Below are 18,097 nucleotides of genomic sequence, written 5' to 3'. Positions count from 1 at the left end.
GGAGGGGCTTGAAGTTTGGGTACCTCTTAGCTGATATATGGGGACATCCTTCTAATATGATGCTTGGAGGTCAATCAAAAATATATTAATGCATTGTTTTCCTTGTTCTTCATGAGCTATTAAATGTGGGGCTCAGCACTTGGGTGTGGCCCCCTTGATCTGGAAATAACTGAGATAGGGCCTTGCATGGATCTTGAGAGCCAGGGCCAGGGAATGCTGTTAAGGAAGCCGATAGCCGCTAATCATCATGAGATGATACTCCCTCTCTTTTGTGTGTGGCTTTGCTGTTTCCAAGATGTCTCCTCCCCGCCTCTTAGAACCTGGCCCAGGAACAAGCCCACAGAAGAGAGAATTGCCTGCTTGTTGGTCCCAGCCATGCTCTGGGGCTGGAGCTGGGAAATCATAGGCAAGGTTAGTCAGCCCTCACTCTGGTGGTGCATGTCCCTGTCATGACACGTGGATCTTTCAGTATATGCTCCCAGGTCCCTGGGGCTACTTAGACTGGGCCTGGGCCTCTTTATGTGTATATATTTTCCACTTGCAGACAAAGAAGGCATTACAAGCACATTCACCACTCCCTCAGCTCCCCACCCTCTGAAGAGCTGAGTTTACAGACAAAGACATCCGGACACTTCATTCTTCTTGTTTGAATGGGTCCTGAGACCATAGCCCTGTTCGCTCTCTGCTGTTCCTGGCACAGCCTAGTCACCCAGAACCTGCCCAATCCAGGACACTGGCACTCAACCAGCCACTCAGACGTACCTGCTGGGGCCTTGTTGCCTTGGGTTTGGATTGACTGCCTGGGTTTGAACCTTTGCTCTGCCACTTCTAACCCAGGCAGGTGCCTTCACCTCTCTGGGCCTCAATGTCCTCACCTGTACCTGGAGAGATCATAGCATTGCCCTCCCAGGGTTGTAAAGCTACCCTAAGTTAAGGTAATTGTGCATGGCCAACCCTGAGAACCTGCGTGATAAATATGGACCATTGTTATTTATTTAGTGTCCTCATAGTGGATAAATCTGCTCCCCAGGGGCATTTGGAACTTTAAGTGATAAGGCCTTCAAAAGGACTAAGAATGGCCCCCTCTCATATGCCCATGTGGTCCCCCCTATTGTGAAGGAGCTGGCCTCTTTGTTTGTCTCCCTGCCATCATAGGTCTGAGGGCTCTTGAGGGGGAAGCTCAGGTGAGGGATGAGGTCCTCAGGGTGTCTAGTCCTCACCCATGCTTCTCCCCTGCCTGTCCTCCAGACTGAGCCCTATATTAGGGGATTCTAGGTCTCCTGCCTGCCAGAATCTCCATTCTGAGCGCCCCAGCTCCCTTTCCTGGCCCAGAATGACATTCAGATAGTGTTTATCTTTGCAAATTTCCGGGCCCGGCAGGCACCTTCCCAAGCCTTACATGATCCAGATGGACTTGCTCCATCTGAAGAGTGCTGGCCCTCTGCCTGACGCTCGCTTCCCATTCCAGCCTTCGCACTGCCTCCTCCTGGGTTTTAGCAGAGCTTTGTGAGACCACCTGAACATCCACAAATAACTTGCCTTCTTTCTAGAACCCTGTGGAGGACTGGGGTCCACAGAGGAGGAGCCTGGAAAGTGGGCTTAGGCAAGAGGACCAGGCCTGCCACCTATGTGAGCAGAGAGACTGAGGCCAATGAGCTGGGCCAGGGGCTTCAGGTCAGTGCAGCCCCGGGCCAGGCTGTGGGTGAGAAGGGCCCAACCACCTGCCTTCAAGAGCCTTCCCTTCTCTTGGGCATGAAAGAGGGAAAAGGAAGAGAAATAATAAGGATGACTGACTCACACGAGCATTGTGCCAGGGTCTTGCCTCCAGTCTTTCATTTCATCTTTGCAGAGCCCCTTTAAATAGGGAAAATATCTAGGAATCATATGTAGGGATTCACAGGTCCAATTTACAGGTCCTCTTGGCTGTCCCTTTAAAGTATATCCAGAGCCTGATTGATTACTCCCCCCACTTACACTGCAACCCCCCCTCCTCCTCACCTTGGGACCCCCATCATAACTCTCCCAGACCCCAGCACTGGCCTCTCACTGCTCTCCCTGTCTTACTCTTGCATCTCTGCAATCAATTGTGAATCCAAACATGTCATTTCTCAGCTTAGAATCCTCTCCTGGCTTTTCCCATGCTGTGATCTTATGCAGCCAGAGAGGATTTTAAGTGTTTTAGTACAGTAAGTGCTCACTGAGAGCTGATTCTTATTAATTTCATGTCTGCATCCACTTGACTGTGTAGCATGGAGCAGCAAGTCACTGGCTCTCTCTGGCCTTGTTTCCCCGTCTACAGATGGAGGAGCCATATGAGCTGGGCTTTGAGGGATGAGTAAGAGCTCACTAGGCTGAAAGGAAGAGAGAAAAGACATTCTGGGCAGAAGGAACATCCCATGCATCCTGAAAGCATGAGTATTTGGGAACAACAAGTCATGGGTTTGGCCAGAGCATAGGACATACGGGGCCAGGGAGAAGGATCAAGGCCTCAAATATTAGGCTAAGTTTGAGCTTTGTTCTCTTGAAGGGGAACCATAGAAGTACACAAGAAGGGGAGTGACATGATTAGATCTGTTTTCTGGATGCTGCTCATGGAACAACACACTGGTGAGAGAGAGGCTGGGACATGTATTAAGCACTAACTGTACACAGGGCCTCAGAGGGCTCAGCCGTCAGTGGGTCTGGGTTCCCTCGCAGTGAAACTTAGCTTATATGATTTTACATGGAAATAGCCACCAGCTTTGCAGCCATTAGCTCCAGAGTTTCCACTGAGAAAGGCTCCCTGTGACATTATTGAGGTATCACAGCTACAGAGCGGTAAGGATCTCTCAAAGGCTGGAGTCCAGGCCCCTTGAAGGAAATCCCAAATCCAGCCATGGTTTCCCTTCACTTCTCTTACTTGCACCAGATACGTGGGTCCCTGAGCTGTCTTTTCCTTCGGCAAATGATGCTGATGGGTGCTCAAGAGCTCCCTGGAATCAAGATAACGAGGCACCGTGGGAGCTGAGACTTTCACTTGGCCCTGGACAGGAAAAGACCTCGTTGATCACCCCTGTCCCGCTCATTTTACGAGAGGAGATTACAGTAGAGAGCAGCGAGTGATGCTCCTATCCCTCAGAGTGGGGAGACTGACCCTGGCTCCTCCATGTCCCAGCTGCATGACCTCGAGACAGCCACCTCATCTCTCCAAACCTCAGAGATAGCATGATCCCAACACCTTAGAGCCTGGCTCGAGTGTTAAAAAGCTAAGACAGGGCCACTGTGCATGGCTTATTAGGTAGGACACTGAGGAACAGAGAGGTTAAGTGACTTGCCCGAGATTACATAAGCAGCTAGACATAGCAAAGTTCCCAGCCCTGACCTCAGACACTGGACGCCACCTCCAGTGTCTGTGTCCCCACCAACTGTAAGTCCAGGGCAAGTCCATGGTCACAGGTAACATCGTACCATATGTATGTGACTCTACTCTCAGGTTATGCATGGGGTCTTCTCTTGGCCTGGATCCCCCATGCCCACCCCGTCTACAATGCTAAAGTGCCATTCTCAATGGGGGCCGGTGAGATGCCCCTTACCAGGTCCCCATGAAAGCCACCTGGGCCCCGGAGACAATCATTGCATCCTAGCTTTATAATTTAAGTTGCTCTGTGATGAGGAAGCAGAACTGCTGCCCCTGGTCAACTTTGTCCTGCTCTGGGGTCACCTCTGTCCCGAGGGTCCTACTTCACCCCCAGCCCTGGAAGACAGGCAGGGCCAGATCTGGCCAAATGCCCTCCATCAGGCTGGAGCCATGCTTTCCTCCTCAGTTCCTCTAGAGCCCCCTGGGAGCTCAGCACGTATCATTAGACTTTATTAGAATCAAAGAAATGAGTCATATTTGCAAACAAGCCCCACTCAGCCAATCTTCCCCTGCAGCTGTCGGAAGGGGGAGGCGGGGGAGAAAGGCTTGTGCGGCCCATGCTCAGGGCGGACGGGCTCTTTTATAATTGTTGCTTCTACCAGTCTCCAGGGAAGAGCCATCGCCAATAAATGGCTGGCCGACAGTCAAAAGGAAACGATTTGGCCCACTCGGAGGACGTATTTACATCTCTGAGTGCTGGCTGGACGGCAGCGGGGTGGCCGACTGAAAACAGACGTCCAGGCAATTCTTTTTTGGATCCCACCCTGGAATGAATCATTACTGTTCTTGGACAAGAATGCAGCTCACCTCTGCATCTCCTCTGTCTGTAAGAGAGATGCAGGGAAGTTTGGGATGCTGGAGGCCCTTGGGCAGTGTAGGGCAGTGTAGGACCCGGCACATGGGTGGCTGGTCCCCAAGGTGGTATCGGAAAAAAGAAACCAGGCCCAGGCCCAGAGTTGATTTTTATCTAGGTAATTTTAGGTGAATTCCCGAACCTCTCTGAGCCTCAGTTTCCCCATCAACCAAATGGGTATAATTGATTTACTCAACTAATGTCTATTGAGCACCTACTATGTGCCAGGCACTGCTCTGGATCCAGCAATGATCAAGAGAGCCACGGGTCCTGCCTCCTTGGAGATGTCATTTTAGTAGAACAAATGGACTTTAAATAGATAACACGAATAAAATTATAATAGAAAAACGATGATAAGTGATGGAAAATAAAGCCAGGGCAGAGGAAGGTGAGTGACCAGGGATGCTTTTTATATAGGCTGCCCTGGTGAAGTGGCTTTTGAACAGAGACCTAAAGGAGAGGTGGCATGTCATGTAATGAGTAGCTGAGGGAACAGTCAGTTCCAAGATCCTGAAGCAGGAGCCTGTTCCACCTATTCTGGGAACATTCCAGAAGCCAGCATGGCTAAAGGAGGAAGTGAAAGGGCCATATGGGAGATGAGGTTCGAGATGGGACGACCCACTGTACATACAGCTTGTCCTGGACGTATCTTATTTACACCTGTGGTCCTGGCATCATTATTAATAGGCACCACCCTCATTCTTTAAGGTCTCTGAATCTGAGTGATAGAGTATTTTGTCACATACTCGGGGAGGCAAAAAGGAGTAGGGCCAATCAAAAGGGCCTTGTTGGCCAGGTATGCGGGAGCCGTGGGAGGATGTAGAGCAGAGAAGGGGGTGATCTGACATGGGTATTCACAGATTAATGAGAACAGACTGGGGACAGAAAGACCAGTGAGGAGGCTGCTGAAATAACCCTGGGAAGCAGCGGGGGCCCAGGTAGTGGTGGTGGCAGTCCTGGGGAGATGTGGCCAGATTTGGGGTAACTTGTGCAGTTTCCTGGCACCGATGAGTGGTAGTACATCGTGGCAGTGCCTTTGGGGCACAGCACTCCCATGTGGCGCAGGGGGAAAGCCCAGTAGATTCTAGACTGCTGAGGCCATGGGGGCCAAGGGACTTGTGGAAGGTCCTTCAAAATGGGTCCCCTCAAAAAGAGATTCAGATGGACCCACACACTCTGGCCTCCACAGCTACCCTTGTGATGTCCTTGGAAAGAATGTCGGTCATTTTGGCCCCAAGCCCACACCAGGCTTTGTTATGACAACCCTGATTGATGAGACATATTCATTCCATTCCTAGAATGTCAGCATGGCCCCTTACGAACATTTTCTAGAATTTAAAATAATGTGTATAAAGGTGATATGTACACATTAAAAACATTTGATAATGAAAAAATGAGTCCCCCTCCCCTGCATCCCCACCACCGAGTCCCCCTCCCCTTCGGCAGCGACAAAACCAACGTCTTGTATGCCCTGCCAAAAATAGTCTGTGCATGTTCAAGCACAGTGTGCATCCATCCCTTTTTACACAATAGGGAGCATGCCATTTGCGCTGTTCCTTGCCTTGCTTTGTTCATCTATTTATCTCCAGGATGGATTTCCTTTATCAGTATGCAGGGAGCTTTCCCGCTTCGCATTTCACTGTGTCTTCTCCGTGCCTACTTAGCCCCTATTGATGGCCATTTGGGTGGTTTCCAGTCTTTTGCTCCTACAGAGAGCGTTGTGGGGTAGTCCCTGCCTTTGACCATGCATGCGAGTGTAATTATGGGGGAGAATCTTGGGAATGGAATTGTTAGGTCAAAGAAAACGTGCCTTAAAATGTCACTGGAGATGTTGCAAGGAGATGGCCACCAGTAACAGAGAAGCAAATTATGACTCAGTTTCCTTGTTGTGGCCTCCATCACTGGTCAGTTGCCCAGGCCAAGCCAATGTGACAACCTCTCATCTGTAGTGGGCACCACTGGTTTGCCCAGCACGATGGTGGTAGAAGGCAGAAAAATGTCAGTGAACTGACTGCAGGCTTGGTGCTGTCAGAAACCCCGCCCTGGGGTTTTAAGCTTCTTGGCCGACTTGTCCTTAAGAAGGAAAGAAAGATTGTCTGATGACTGGGTACCTCCTCAGCATTAGCTGAGAACCTACTGTGTGCCTGCCTGTGAGATTCTTGTCCTTGGGATGTCTAGAGTCTGATAGACAAGCCAGATGTGTCACCCAATGGTGATACCCAGTGTGAGAGGACAGCCAGGGACTCTACAGTTAGTCATCTGTGGAGCATCAGGGAAAGCTTCTCTGGAAGCACAAGGACGTGTACTTGGCATTGGAGAGGGTGCGAAGGTGTGGAGGTGGAAAAGTGTCGTCCGTGACACTGCCCATTCACAAGGAAGCCTTGGGCCGCTGCCCAGCATGCTCTAGTCCGTCACTGAAGGCGTCGAGCTCTAGAAGCTGCACAGGGAAGGGCTTTTTGTTCTAAAGCTGGTGCAGCCGCCAGATCCACATGCTTGGCAGGGCCTCAGCCAGGATGCAGTTGGCTGCCAGCCCTGCCTTATGGGGATGTCCGTGTCCCCCTGCCCCAAGGCTCTAGGTGACCCTGGCCTGGGCCCGTAGCAGGGACTGGAGACAGTCTTTTTAAGGTTTAGGTTGTATTTTCTCTGTGAATCAGAGAAGCAGTTAGGTGGAGTCCAGAAGGCACTGGCTTTTGGACTAAGATGGGCCTGGATGTAGAGTGGCAGCTCTGTCTTCTGCTGTCTGTGCATCTGTGGGTAGTTTGATCCTTCAAGCTTCATTTTCCCCATCTGTAAAATGGGACAAACAACTACTAGTCCTTGGATCGGATGAGATAAGTTGAAAAACATCGTTGGTGTCATCATGAGCACACATCGTCCTAGGTGCCAGTGGGGAGCCCATTGATGTTGGGGTGACCAGCAAGAAAAGACTGAGGTTTGTTAGTGGAAATATTTCATGGATCTAGAGTGACATGCAAACTTGCTGTTCACTCCAGTTGAGTCCTTTCATTCATTCACTCGGCAGGTCCTACTATGTGCCACGTGATGTTCTAGGTACTAGGAGCACAGTAATGAACAAAAGAAAGGCCTTGCTTGAATGCCAGTGAGATAGGAATCTTGGATTGAGTCAAGGTCCTCATGTCGAAGCTTCTCTGGAAAAAAAAAAAAAAAAGGAGAAGCAATGGAAAAGTTTCCTGACCCAGTGGGCATTCTGAGTCCCAGAGCCCTGACCATGGGTAACGCCCCACAACTGGCTGAGAGCTCGGGATGGTCTGGGAGCCTTTCCCAGCAGCATCCTGGGCTGTTCATGTTTTACAGACGAGAAAACTGAAGCATGAGTCACACTCTTCTCTCTGTCTATTCTGCTCTGCTCAAGAGTGTGGCCTTCAGATAGGGAGCGGACTTTCGTTAGAAGGAAATCCAGCTTCTCCCAGGGGAGCATGAGCACCTTGTTTCCCATGGTCTGCAGCCTGGTGATTCGGTGGGCAGGTGACCCTGATGGACTAGTGGGCAGGGTCAATGTCCCTTTGCTCAGTGTGGCTGCCGCTTGGTCATGGCCACGTCAAGCAGAGCCCTGGGACAATGGGACCTGTTTCTGGGCATTAAGTTGCATGGTCTTCTCGGCCGTCAGCACCCCATGCTGCCTTACTCTGACATCTGCCCCTCAGGAGTGTGTCTGTGAGTAGGTGCTTGTATGCGTCGGCAAGGCTCTCGGACTGCTATGCCCTGTGATGTTGGGCAGGGTTGGTGGCTGCCTCGTGCTGATTGTTCTTCAGTCTACCTGCCCTCCTTCTGAGACCTTCACAGCCCTAGAAGGGAAGAGGGGAACCAGCACTGCTTAGGTGCCAGGAGCTGCTCTGGGCCTCTCTTGTGATGATGTTAGCATCACAAGGCTAACATCTCAGGGCTTCTTGAGGGCTGGCTACAACCCCAGACCCTGTACTTAGTGTGGGTTTTCTCCTAACAACAAATCAGTGTAAGGAGGTGGTGGGTGTTCTACCACCACAGACAGAACACTGCCCCCTTGAGGCTTACATTTTAGTGAGAGATCCAGATAAGAAATGGGTGGCTAAAATAAAAGAGGCATGGGACATTTTCGGGGGACGGTAGCTATTCTCATTTCATAGATGAGGGGACTAAGGTCTGGGGGGGGGGGTTGGGTAACTAGCCCAAAGTCAGTGATTACACGGCGGAGCCAGGTTTGAACCCAGTGAAGAAGGGTCTGCTGAGAATCGGTCACATGGGAATCAGTACCCATTTTACAGATGAGGAAACTGAGGCTTAGGGGTTTATTTAACTTGTCTGAGGCCAAGCTGGGTTGAACTCAGGTTTGCCTGATTTAGGAGTCCGAATTCATCCCCTGGTTGACCTCCCTACAACTCTGTGACAGGGGTTAGCTATTTCCTGAGACCAATGGAAATTCCAGGGCCTGGAGAGGACAGGTGATGTGTGCAAATGCAGCACCTGAGCCAGGATTTGAACCATAGCCTGTCGGAGTCCAGGTCTCCGTTCCCCCTGCCCAGGGGTTGGGTCCCGCTGACATGTGGCTCTGCTTGATTCAAGGCGCAATGTGCTGAGCTTGTCTTCTGGAATCGACAACCCCGGCTCGCTGAAGTGGGACCTCGCTCTCTGCCTTCTTTTCGTCTGGCTTGTCTGTTTCTTCTGCATCTGGAAGGGCGTCAAGTCCACAGGCAAAGTGAGTTGTTCGTCTGTCCTTCTCCTGCCTTATGGCAATTGGCCCCCTCAGCCAAGAGGACTTCTTGCCCCGTGAGCCTCTCTGCCAAAACCGGCCCTGACCTAGGAGTGGGTGTGGGCTGCTCAACCCCGTCTTCCGAAAGCAAGTAAAGCCCTGGTTTGTAGCATTTCCCAATTTTATGGTGTAAAGACTCCCACCATGTCTGATTTCAAGTTCTTGATGGTTTAACAACCAGCTCGCAAAATTCCTGAAAATTGAACAGTCACCTCCCTCGAGCCTGTGCAAGTTGCCGCACACCCCTGGTCCCCATGTCGAGGTGTCGGTAGTAGTGCAGATGCTAGCAGATAACTAATGTTGGGGTTATAACAGATAAGTTAAGCTGGTCATGAGTGTTTCGGCAACTCTGTTGTTAATTACCAGCTCTTAACAGACAACATGGACCCTTGCTTTGCAAAGTATGCCCTGACCAGCAGCATCAGGACCTCTAGGGGCTTGTCAGACATGCAGACCCGTGGGCCTGCTCTGGCCCTACAGAATCAGAACCTGCATTTGAACGGGAGCCCAAGATAATCCAAATGCACTTTGAAGTTTGAGAAGCACTGACGTGAATTTTTGCTGCTAAGTCAGATTCACTGAATTATCTTACCACTAACATTTTAGCTGGTAACTAAGATGTTCCTTATTAAGGAAAGCTTTCACTGATGATTAAGTCATTTGCTCATAACCAAGATGTTAGTTGTTAACCAAAGTGTTAGCTGTGACTGAAATATTTGCTCCCGATTAATATGTTATAGGATGACTAGGATGTTAGCTATTAACACACGCAGTAGCTGATAATTAAAATGTTAGCTTATAATTAAGGATTTAGGCATACACTGGTATATATTGGCAGGAAGAAAAATTTTAGCCTATAACTAAAATGGTCTGTGTTAACAATTAGAGCTGAATAATTACCTGGAAACCAAGACACTGACTCTGATAGCATGGCCCCTCTGATGACAAGCTCAGTGCAGAGGAGTCTGTCATAGTCAGCAGTGTGGGCCTGAACCCAAGGCCTAAGCCATAGTGAAGGCATTGGCTTGACCTGCCTTCACAAGTCCTTCTCTCATTTCCCCTGTCATTCGCATCTTGATAGAGGAAAAAATCTAAGATTAAAAAGCCACCAAAGGTCAGAAGCATACATTAAAATGGCATTTGAGGTATAGCAGTGGGTGGTGGCAAAGTCATTTGGAGAAGACGCCTTGAGTGCACCAGACTTTAGAATTAAGGACCATGTTCTCCCGGGTGAAGAGCCCCTTAGGCAAGATCGCGGATCTGAACAGATCCCAGCAGTTACTCTGGGCATCTGCTGGGCAGTATCTGGATGCCTCGGTTGCAGAGGCAGAATGGGTGCCTGTGAGAGCACCACACTCTCTTCCTGTTTCTCAGGGCATAACCACCCCGTGACCCTAAAACCCAATCCGGAAAGGAAGCAGGCCAGGCTTCAGAAATCTTCACATACATATTCCTCGCTTACCTCATTCCCCCAGAACTGGCAGGAAGAGGGTAGCTCGAGTTATTCCCACAGCTCCCTGGAGCTCATCCATCTGTGGTATCCCATTTCATTACCACCTCTCTTTAAATGAGGGAACTGAGCTGGGAGAGGTGAAGTGACCTGTCCGAGGTCAGTTCCTCACCTCTGAGCCTCAGTTTCCTCATCTCGAAAATGGGCAGTAGTCGGGTTGAATGAGTGTGTTAGGCACCCGGCACAACCTGTGGCACAGACTGTGCAGTAAACACCAATCCCTTCCTCACCCTGCCTCCGTTCCCCCACATAGAGGTCAGTCTCTCAGGAAGTTTCTGTGGAGCACTGGTGCCGAGCAATGCTAAAGACATGATCGTTTACTTACGTAGTCGTATGTTTTGAGCCTCTTTATCTGCCAGGTACTGTTGTAGGAATGAGGCTGGGGGGCATGCAGGAGCCAACAAAACAGACAAAAATCCCTGTGGTCCAAGAGCTTGACAGATCATCAGTTGTAACAAGGGGGATGTGTAAAATATGTAGAAGTAAGATAGTGACACGAGCTAGGGGAAAGGATAATGCAGCAAAGGAGAACAGGGAATATTGGGTGCAATGTTAAATAAGGTGGCCAGGCAAGGTTCACCAAGGTGACTCCGGGCAAAGATCTCAAGGAAGTGGTGGGGCAAGCCATGTGGGTATTTGGAGGAGAAAGAATTCCAGGGAGAGAGAACAGCTCATGCAAAGGCCCTGAGTTGTGTCTGACCCAGACCCCTGAGGAGCCTCCAGTCTGATGGAGGAGGCTGACGTCTACCAAGAACAATGAGCAAAATCTGGGACACAATGGAGCGGGCAGGAGAATAGAATCAGCACAAAAAGCAGAGAGTTCCAGGCTACGACTGTAGCCAACTGAAGACGTGACTTGCCAAAGGTCCCTCTAGTCTGCTCCTAGAGACATCATCTCTTCCAGCGGCATTGGGCCCCTGAGGGGCAAGCGTGATTCCCAGAACAATAGCAGGGCCTGGGCCAGCCCCAAGAAGCCAAGACAAACACGGTTAGGCTCACGCTCCACTGGCCTGCCCGCCTGCCCGCCTGCCCGCCTGCCCGCCTGCCCAGCCACCACAAGCCATGGCTTCCAGCCCTAGCCACAGATCAGATTTGTAACCACCATGGTCCAGGAAGATGACAAAAGTCCAGACCCCCACCCAGGATGTACCATCCTGTGGACCCATAGAGGACGTAGCACAGACATGTCCCGAGGCTGTGCCTCTCCATCGCCAGCCTCCAGGACAGCTCTTCTATCCAGAGCTTAGAAGTAAAGCAGGGGTGGCAATCAGAGCGAGATCTGGTTTTGGGTCTCCGATCTGACCCACCACAAGCTACATGACTTTGGGTAAGTCCCTTTCCCTCTCCGAGCTTTATTTTCCCCTTGTGTGAAATGAGCTAGTTATGCCATTCCCCACCCCCGTCCACACACAGTGGGATGTGGGTTGGATCCTCAGGGCCTGCTTAGGTACTGGGCACTGACCCATAGCCCCACCTGCCCAGGCCTTCGCCCCTGAAGGAAGCTCAGGGCAGCAGGAAACTAGCCCATTTCCCTCCCGCCTGTGGGCTACCTTCTCCCCACTGTCCCCAGAGGATGAGGAAGAGTTGTCCTTGGAAGTTTCCAGGGCAATCGGGCCACAGGGCATTTGGGTCGAGGGCTCAGAGGAGCCACAGAGGTTTGCCAGGAAGAGTGGAAAACTACCACGTCCCGTGGCAAGGCCTGCTGGGCCACCGCCAGAGGCCTACTGGCGGCGGCTGGCACCAGCGTCTCCTGCAAGGATCCCGGGGGAGTCACGGAAAGGTTGAGAGAATGGCTCTCAGGGGCTTGTCCTCGGAGCAGCAAATTCTGCACAACAAGGGTGGCTTTGCGAAGAGGCAGCGGAAGGGAGGCCGTGACCATGTGGAGGTGTCCTATTCTGATGTGGGGAAGAAAACCATAACACACACGACACACCGGATCCCGAAACTAGCCGGCCTAGATCAGATCCCACCTCTGCCACCGACTAGATCTGTAACCCCAGACAGCTGATGTCACCTCTCGGAGCCTCAGTTTCCTCATCTAGAAAATGCAGGTAACAATAGCACCTACCTCTTCCAGTTTGGGAGTATTAAATGAATTAGCACATGTAAAGCTCTTCGGTAGTGCCTGGCACAAAGTAAGTGCTACATAAGTGCTTGATAAACAAATTAAATACAGGAAAACAAGGGAAGCCACCCCCCCCCCCATCCCCTGGTGGTGTCCTGTGTCCCTGACACAAAGCCCTCTGGCCACAGCCTGATCGTCCAGCCCAGTGGGGCCCAGCCAGCTTTGAAGTAGCTGCTCTCTAGGGATGGCCTGCTGTCAGCGGCTATTGTTCAGCAGCCCTGGGTGTGGCCCACAGCAGGGCCCAGAGGTGGGAACTGGTCAGGGAGCCTGTGTGCAGGAAGGGAGGAGTAGCCTGTGGGGCACTTGGTTTTCTTCTTTCCCCCGTTTTGGGGCTTCCTGCCCTGCCCCCAACCTCCACGTCTGCCTCTTGTCCTTGGGAAATGGTGAGGGTTCTTGCCTCAGGAGAAGAAAATTAGGGTGGCCGGGGACACTTGAGTCCCAGAGGAGGATGCGGCAGAGGCAGGAGTAGGACCCAGCACCTGAGGATCGTCAGGAGAGTGCTCCTGCTAGGCTTTGTTGAGGGCTCACTGTGTTCCCAGCATTGAGCCTTTCCTCCCAAGCTGCCTAGCTGGGAGGTGGCAGAGGTGGGGAAGGGAACCCCAAGCTGTGCGACCCCCAGTTGATCCTCTTGGCCACTCCGCCCCCTGATTCCCCTTCCCGAGGGAACCTCCGAGCTCATCTGGTCCGAGCCTCCTACTTCAGAGATGGGGAAGTAAAGTGCAGAGAAGGACAATACCTTGCCCAAGGTATTGCAATAAGCCAGCCCTGCGCCCACGCAGACTTCAGCCTTCCTCTGGTCTTTGGGGAGATGCAATAAACTGCTGGATGTGGAAGGGCTTTTTACTGCTCTGTGTTTGTTATCTGAAGGCAGGCTCTGGGGCGTGTCCCCGCTCTGCCCCTTAAGTGCTATGTGACCTGTGTGGGTAAGCAGTGGGCTCTCTCTGGACCTCAGCTTCCCTGCCTTCAAGATGGGGATAGTAATAACACCTGCCTCAAAGTGTTAGGGCAGGACCAACTGCATACGGAAGTTACCGCACTTGGAATAGCACCAGACACACAGTAAGCGCTCAGTAAATGCTGGTTGGTGGTTTTGACTGAGGGCAGCTGAGCCAGGCAGGCCCTGAGAGCTTCCTCTTTGCCTTTTCCCAAAACCCCTTTCTAGTTGTTTTTACACAAAGGGATGGTGACTACCCGAGAATTCTGCTCCATCGAGGGTTCCTGTGCCAGCCAAGCGATGTCCATGGTTCTCTCACCCTCTCTTAGTGTCTGCTACCTCCCTGCACCCCAGCAGTGCCCTGTGACACCCTGGTGCTGCCTCCTCCCCCCAGCACCATGGGCACATTCATCTTGCTCTCAGTCTCAGTTTCCTCACCTAAAAAATGGGCGCATTGGTTTTGTGGTGGTTTTTCCCTACTCCCTTGGTCTCCCAGGCTGTCAGAGAGAGCTAAGGGCTCTGTGAGCCCGTCTTAGGGCTCTGGGTGCTGATTCTGCATTTTGCAGATGATCTGGCCAAGTTTCTAAGCCCCGCCGAGCCTCAGTTCCCCTCTGTCGACAAGCAGCCAATGTACCAATTTTGGGGGCATGGTGAACACAGCATGGGTTTGTGCCTGGGAAATCCTTGCTCAGCCAGTGCGCCCTGCTAGAAATATCAGGGTTTCACCATCCATTCAGCTATGCACCGTCGAGCTCCTTGTAGGCATAACCCCCACCTGGAATCTCTTCATGGTGAAGAAAAAGATGGGAAAATCCATCCACAGGAATTGAAGCCATGGGAAGTTTGGAGACCAGTGCTTTCAGGAGAGGAGAAGCAGAGAAAGTAGGGCAGGCCCTTGAGGATGGGAAGGCCCAGCCCGGGTCATCTCTGGTGCTCACCTTGTGTTGACCTTGGTCTGCGAGGGACGTGTCATGTGACCCAGAGAAGGCCTTGGGCCTCCCATAGCTCCAAGGAAGTGGAGACCTTCCCCATCCCGGCTGTGAGGGGCTTTAGAGGCTTCGTTTCCTTCCCAGAAGTTCCTGTGTGCTTCCTACAAAACCACAACGTCAACGATAGGCCCCGTTTTTGAGAAGCAAGTGCCAGGCAGCTACTGTTTCGATGGGGTTAGAGGTATCATCCTGTTGAAGCCCCTCCTCATCTCTTGATGAAGGCCTTCTTTATCTTATCTCCATTTCCCACATGAGGCAACAGGCCCAGAGAGGTTAAGCTTAATGCCCAAAGTCACACTGCAAGCGAGGGGATAGAGCTGGGATTAAAAATTAGAACTGATCTAATTTTTAACCGTGAGTCGTACTAACAGTTGATATGTTGACTAATAGGAACTAAGTGCCATGTGCCAACCACTGGACCAGGCCTTTTCATACACAGTTGATAGTTTACTCTCTCATTTTGTACTTTCCATCTCTACCCACTAGAATGTCAGTTCCATAAGCGCAGGGATTTGTTTTCTGTCTTGTCCGCCACTTTATTTCTAGGGCCTAGATATTTAGTAAATATTTATAGGATTTTTTTTTCACTGATTCTCAGTAAATCTATGAGGTGGAGGTACTTATATCCAGGTTACAGATGAGGCAACTATGGCCCAGAGCAGTTAAGCCACATGCCCAAGGTCACACAGCAAGCGAAACAGCAGGCTCGGCCACAGAACCCCCACTAGCCTTGGAAAGGATGCTCGAATTTAACAGCAGCAAGTGATCCACAGTCTCCCCCGAATCCCTCTCATCCTTCACAGGTCGTCTACTTCACGGCCACTTTCCCGTTTGCTATGCTCCTGGTGCTGCTGGTTCGTGGACTGACGCTGCCTGGTGCAGGCGCAGGCATCAAGTTTTATCTGTACCCTGACATCAGCCGCCTCGAGGACCCACAGGTACTTCAGGGCACAGCCTGTCCTCCCTCCTGCTCAGGGCTGTGGTTTTTGGGTGCACAAATCTAGCCGAGCATCAGCCCCAAGTACTTTTCCACTGGGCTGTGGCGGATCATTCACGGTGCTCATGGGCTGTTCCAGCTGTGTGTGTATCTTTTCATGTCGAAGACTCCTGAGGCAGGCCAATTATAGTCTAATTTCGGCACCGCGCCAGGGAAGAGAGAGAAGTCTTTCTGAACTAGTCTCTTCTCAGAGCTGGCCTCTGCCCGCAGCAGCTGAGAGGGCTGCATCGTGGGGGTGAGAGAGCTGCTGGCTTCCTTAGCCGAGGATGGAATTCAGAGTTAGTGACCTCTTGGCAGGTCAAGGGACCGATACTGAACGTCCACCTCTTGGCGCTCAGCCACATGACTGCAGAGGGTCGAAGAAAACCCTGGGACATTTTATTGGCCCGTTGAAGGATTTTTTTTTTTTTTTTGTCCCCAGGATCCTCAGCCTTCGGGTTGCTGCTTTGGGTCTCTTCTTCACTGTCTTCTCACCCTCAGTAGGAGGTAGGTGGGAGGGGGCTTGGACAGATCAGAGGACCACTGAGATGGCAGCTTTGTGGCCATCGGGACCTGCCTGGTAAAGGTGTGCCGGAGAGCAGTTTTGCCTGCATAAGCCATTACGGAATTCTTTCTACTCCAGCTCAGGGTCCCCAGACAGTAACAATTACAGTAATGACAGCAGCGTTGACTTACAGGCTTACCTTTGGAACCGAGCTAAATCTTTATTCTCTGAACCTGCAACATTGCTCTGTGGGGCAGAGCCATGGATCCCATTTTACAGATGTGGAAACTTAGGCTCTAGGAGTCGTATTTACTTGTGCACTGTGATTCCGTGGTTGGAATCGAGATCCATCTGCATCAAAAGTCCAGCCTCTCAACCTCGTGGCTGAGTAGTCAGTCACCTTCTGGGGTTCCTTACAGCTCGGTGTTGTCTTGAAAGGCACCTTGGTTTTCAGCACAGGCACTCCAATTGCAGTCGAGAATCTGCACATTTCGAGGTGCAGTCCTTGATGGCCAGGTGGCCAGGAACTCGCACTACCTCCTCTAGGAAACCAGCTCTAACGCCCCCTTCTCTCTCTTTCCTTGCCGCCTGCCCCCACCCCCCATAGGTATGGATTGATGCTGGGACCCAGATATTCTTCTCCTATGCCATCTGCCTGGGGGCCATGACCTCACTGGGGAGCTACAACAAGTACAAGTACAACTCGTACAGGCAAGTGTCGCACCAGCGGGCCTGGTGGACCTTAGAAATGATGATGATGTTTAAAGAAAAAAGAGAAGAAGTAGGGAGCGTGGCTTCCTTGTGTTGTGAATTAACTTGCTCCCTGACATATGTGTAACTTAGGGACTGTATGCTGCTGGGATGCCTGAACAGTGGTACCAGTTTTGTGTCTGGCTTCGCAATTTTTTCCATCCTGGGCTTCATGGCACAAGAGCAAGGGGTGGACATTGCTGATGTGGCTGAGTCAGGTATGGTGGTATTGGTGGCAGTGGTGGTGGGCACTGCCACCTAGTGTGTAAGCCGAGTACTGCAGGCATGAAGCCAGACCCCCCCAGGGGCTTTGGATGGGGGGGGACGAGCCTGGTTTCCAAAATGGACCCCCCCCACCAAGATGTCCCCCAAGTATTAAAGAGTACAAAAGCTAAATTTGGAACACTTTGATTGCAATTTGGCCCAAGGGGCGGCAGAAACATGGGTTTGGTTATGTTGGGGGAATATTTAGCTACTTTGGTATGGTCTTCCCTCCTTCCCCTCCTTCCTCAGCAAACTCATGGTTTCCAAAACAGAAAACCACTTTTCTAACTCAGGCTCAAGTCAGCCACCAATCGGCATTCCATCACCACCTTCTCAGCTTTGGTTTCTGTATTTTGCACTTTGCTCCCAGCGCGCTCCCTCTAAGCAAACCCATTCATTCACTCCACTGATGTTTATCGATTCATTGAGTCTCTACCCTGTGTCAGGCACCACCGTAGGCTCGGGGGCGGGGAGAGACAGTGGGCATGAAAGGCCGCCCTCTAGGACGGTGACAGGTCTGATCTGGGGGTAGGTTGTGGGGACACCGTCACCCTCTCGGCGTGGGCCCTGTTGGCAGGGTACTCCTCCCCAGGACACCCGGGAGTGGAGAAAAGAGTCTTTAGAATCACGGGCTCTGCAAAGCCTGGGATCTTAGGCTGACATCCTGGAGCTCCAGCAAGATGGTTTCAGAATCTGAGAATTATGAGGTCTTCGGTTGCTAGAATCCTAGAGCCTCAGAACCACGATATCTCAGGCGCCTAAATTCTGGGACTTGCCATGATGCGCTAAGTCTTGGACTGTCACCTTTAAAACTACAGTGGCTTAGGCATGAGAATGAGAACCTTAGGATCCCAGGATCCTCAGAGTCCACCTTCCTGGCTTCTCTGCCCTTCCCCGGTCCTGCCCAATTCACTTGGAGGGTGGCCATCAGTCGCCTGGAAGATTCTGTAATTTTGCGCACCCTGCCCTGCTCCTCCTGACCTCCTAACTTCTCACTTCTCTGTGAGGCCACTTGGAGGCACTGGGGGTCTTGGGCTCAGGAGCCTC

At 51.5% G+C, this 18,097-nt stretch overlaps 1 protein-coding gene across 1 annotated transcript in view; it reads left to right on the top strand.

Moving 5' to 3' along the window:
* Positions 1 to 18,097, top strand: part of SLC6A6 (solute carrier family 6 member 6) — a 93,774-nt gene that overhangs the window by 46,770 nt on the left and 28,907 nt on the right. The window contains exons 6-8 of the mRNA XM_023529031.1: positions 8,811 to 8,943; positions 15,359 to 15,493; positions 16,644 to 16,667. Coding sequence (XP_023384799.1) covers positions 8,811 to 8,943; positions 15,359 to 15,493; positions 16,644 to 16,667 — 292 coding nt within the window. The remainder of the gene's footprint in view (positions 1 to 8,810; positions 8,944 to 15,358; positions 15,494 to 16,643; positions 16,668 to 18,097) is intronic.

The sequence above is a fragment of the Pteropus vampyrus genome, unplaced genomic scaffold (assembly GCF_000151845.1).
Source record: "Pteropus vampyrus isolate Shadow unplaced genomic scaffold, Pvam_2.0 Scaffold35, whole genome shotgun sequence".
In the NCBI taxonomy this organism is placed as follows: domain Eukaryota; kingdom Metazoa; phylum Chordata; class Mammalia; order Chiroptera; family Pteropodidae; genus Pteropus; species Pteropus vampyrus.
This window is presented reverse-complemented; position numbering and strand designations above follow the sequence as displayed.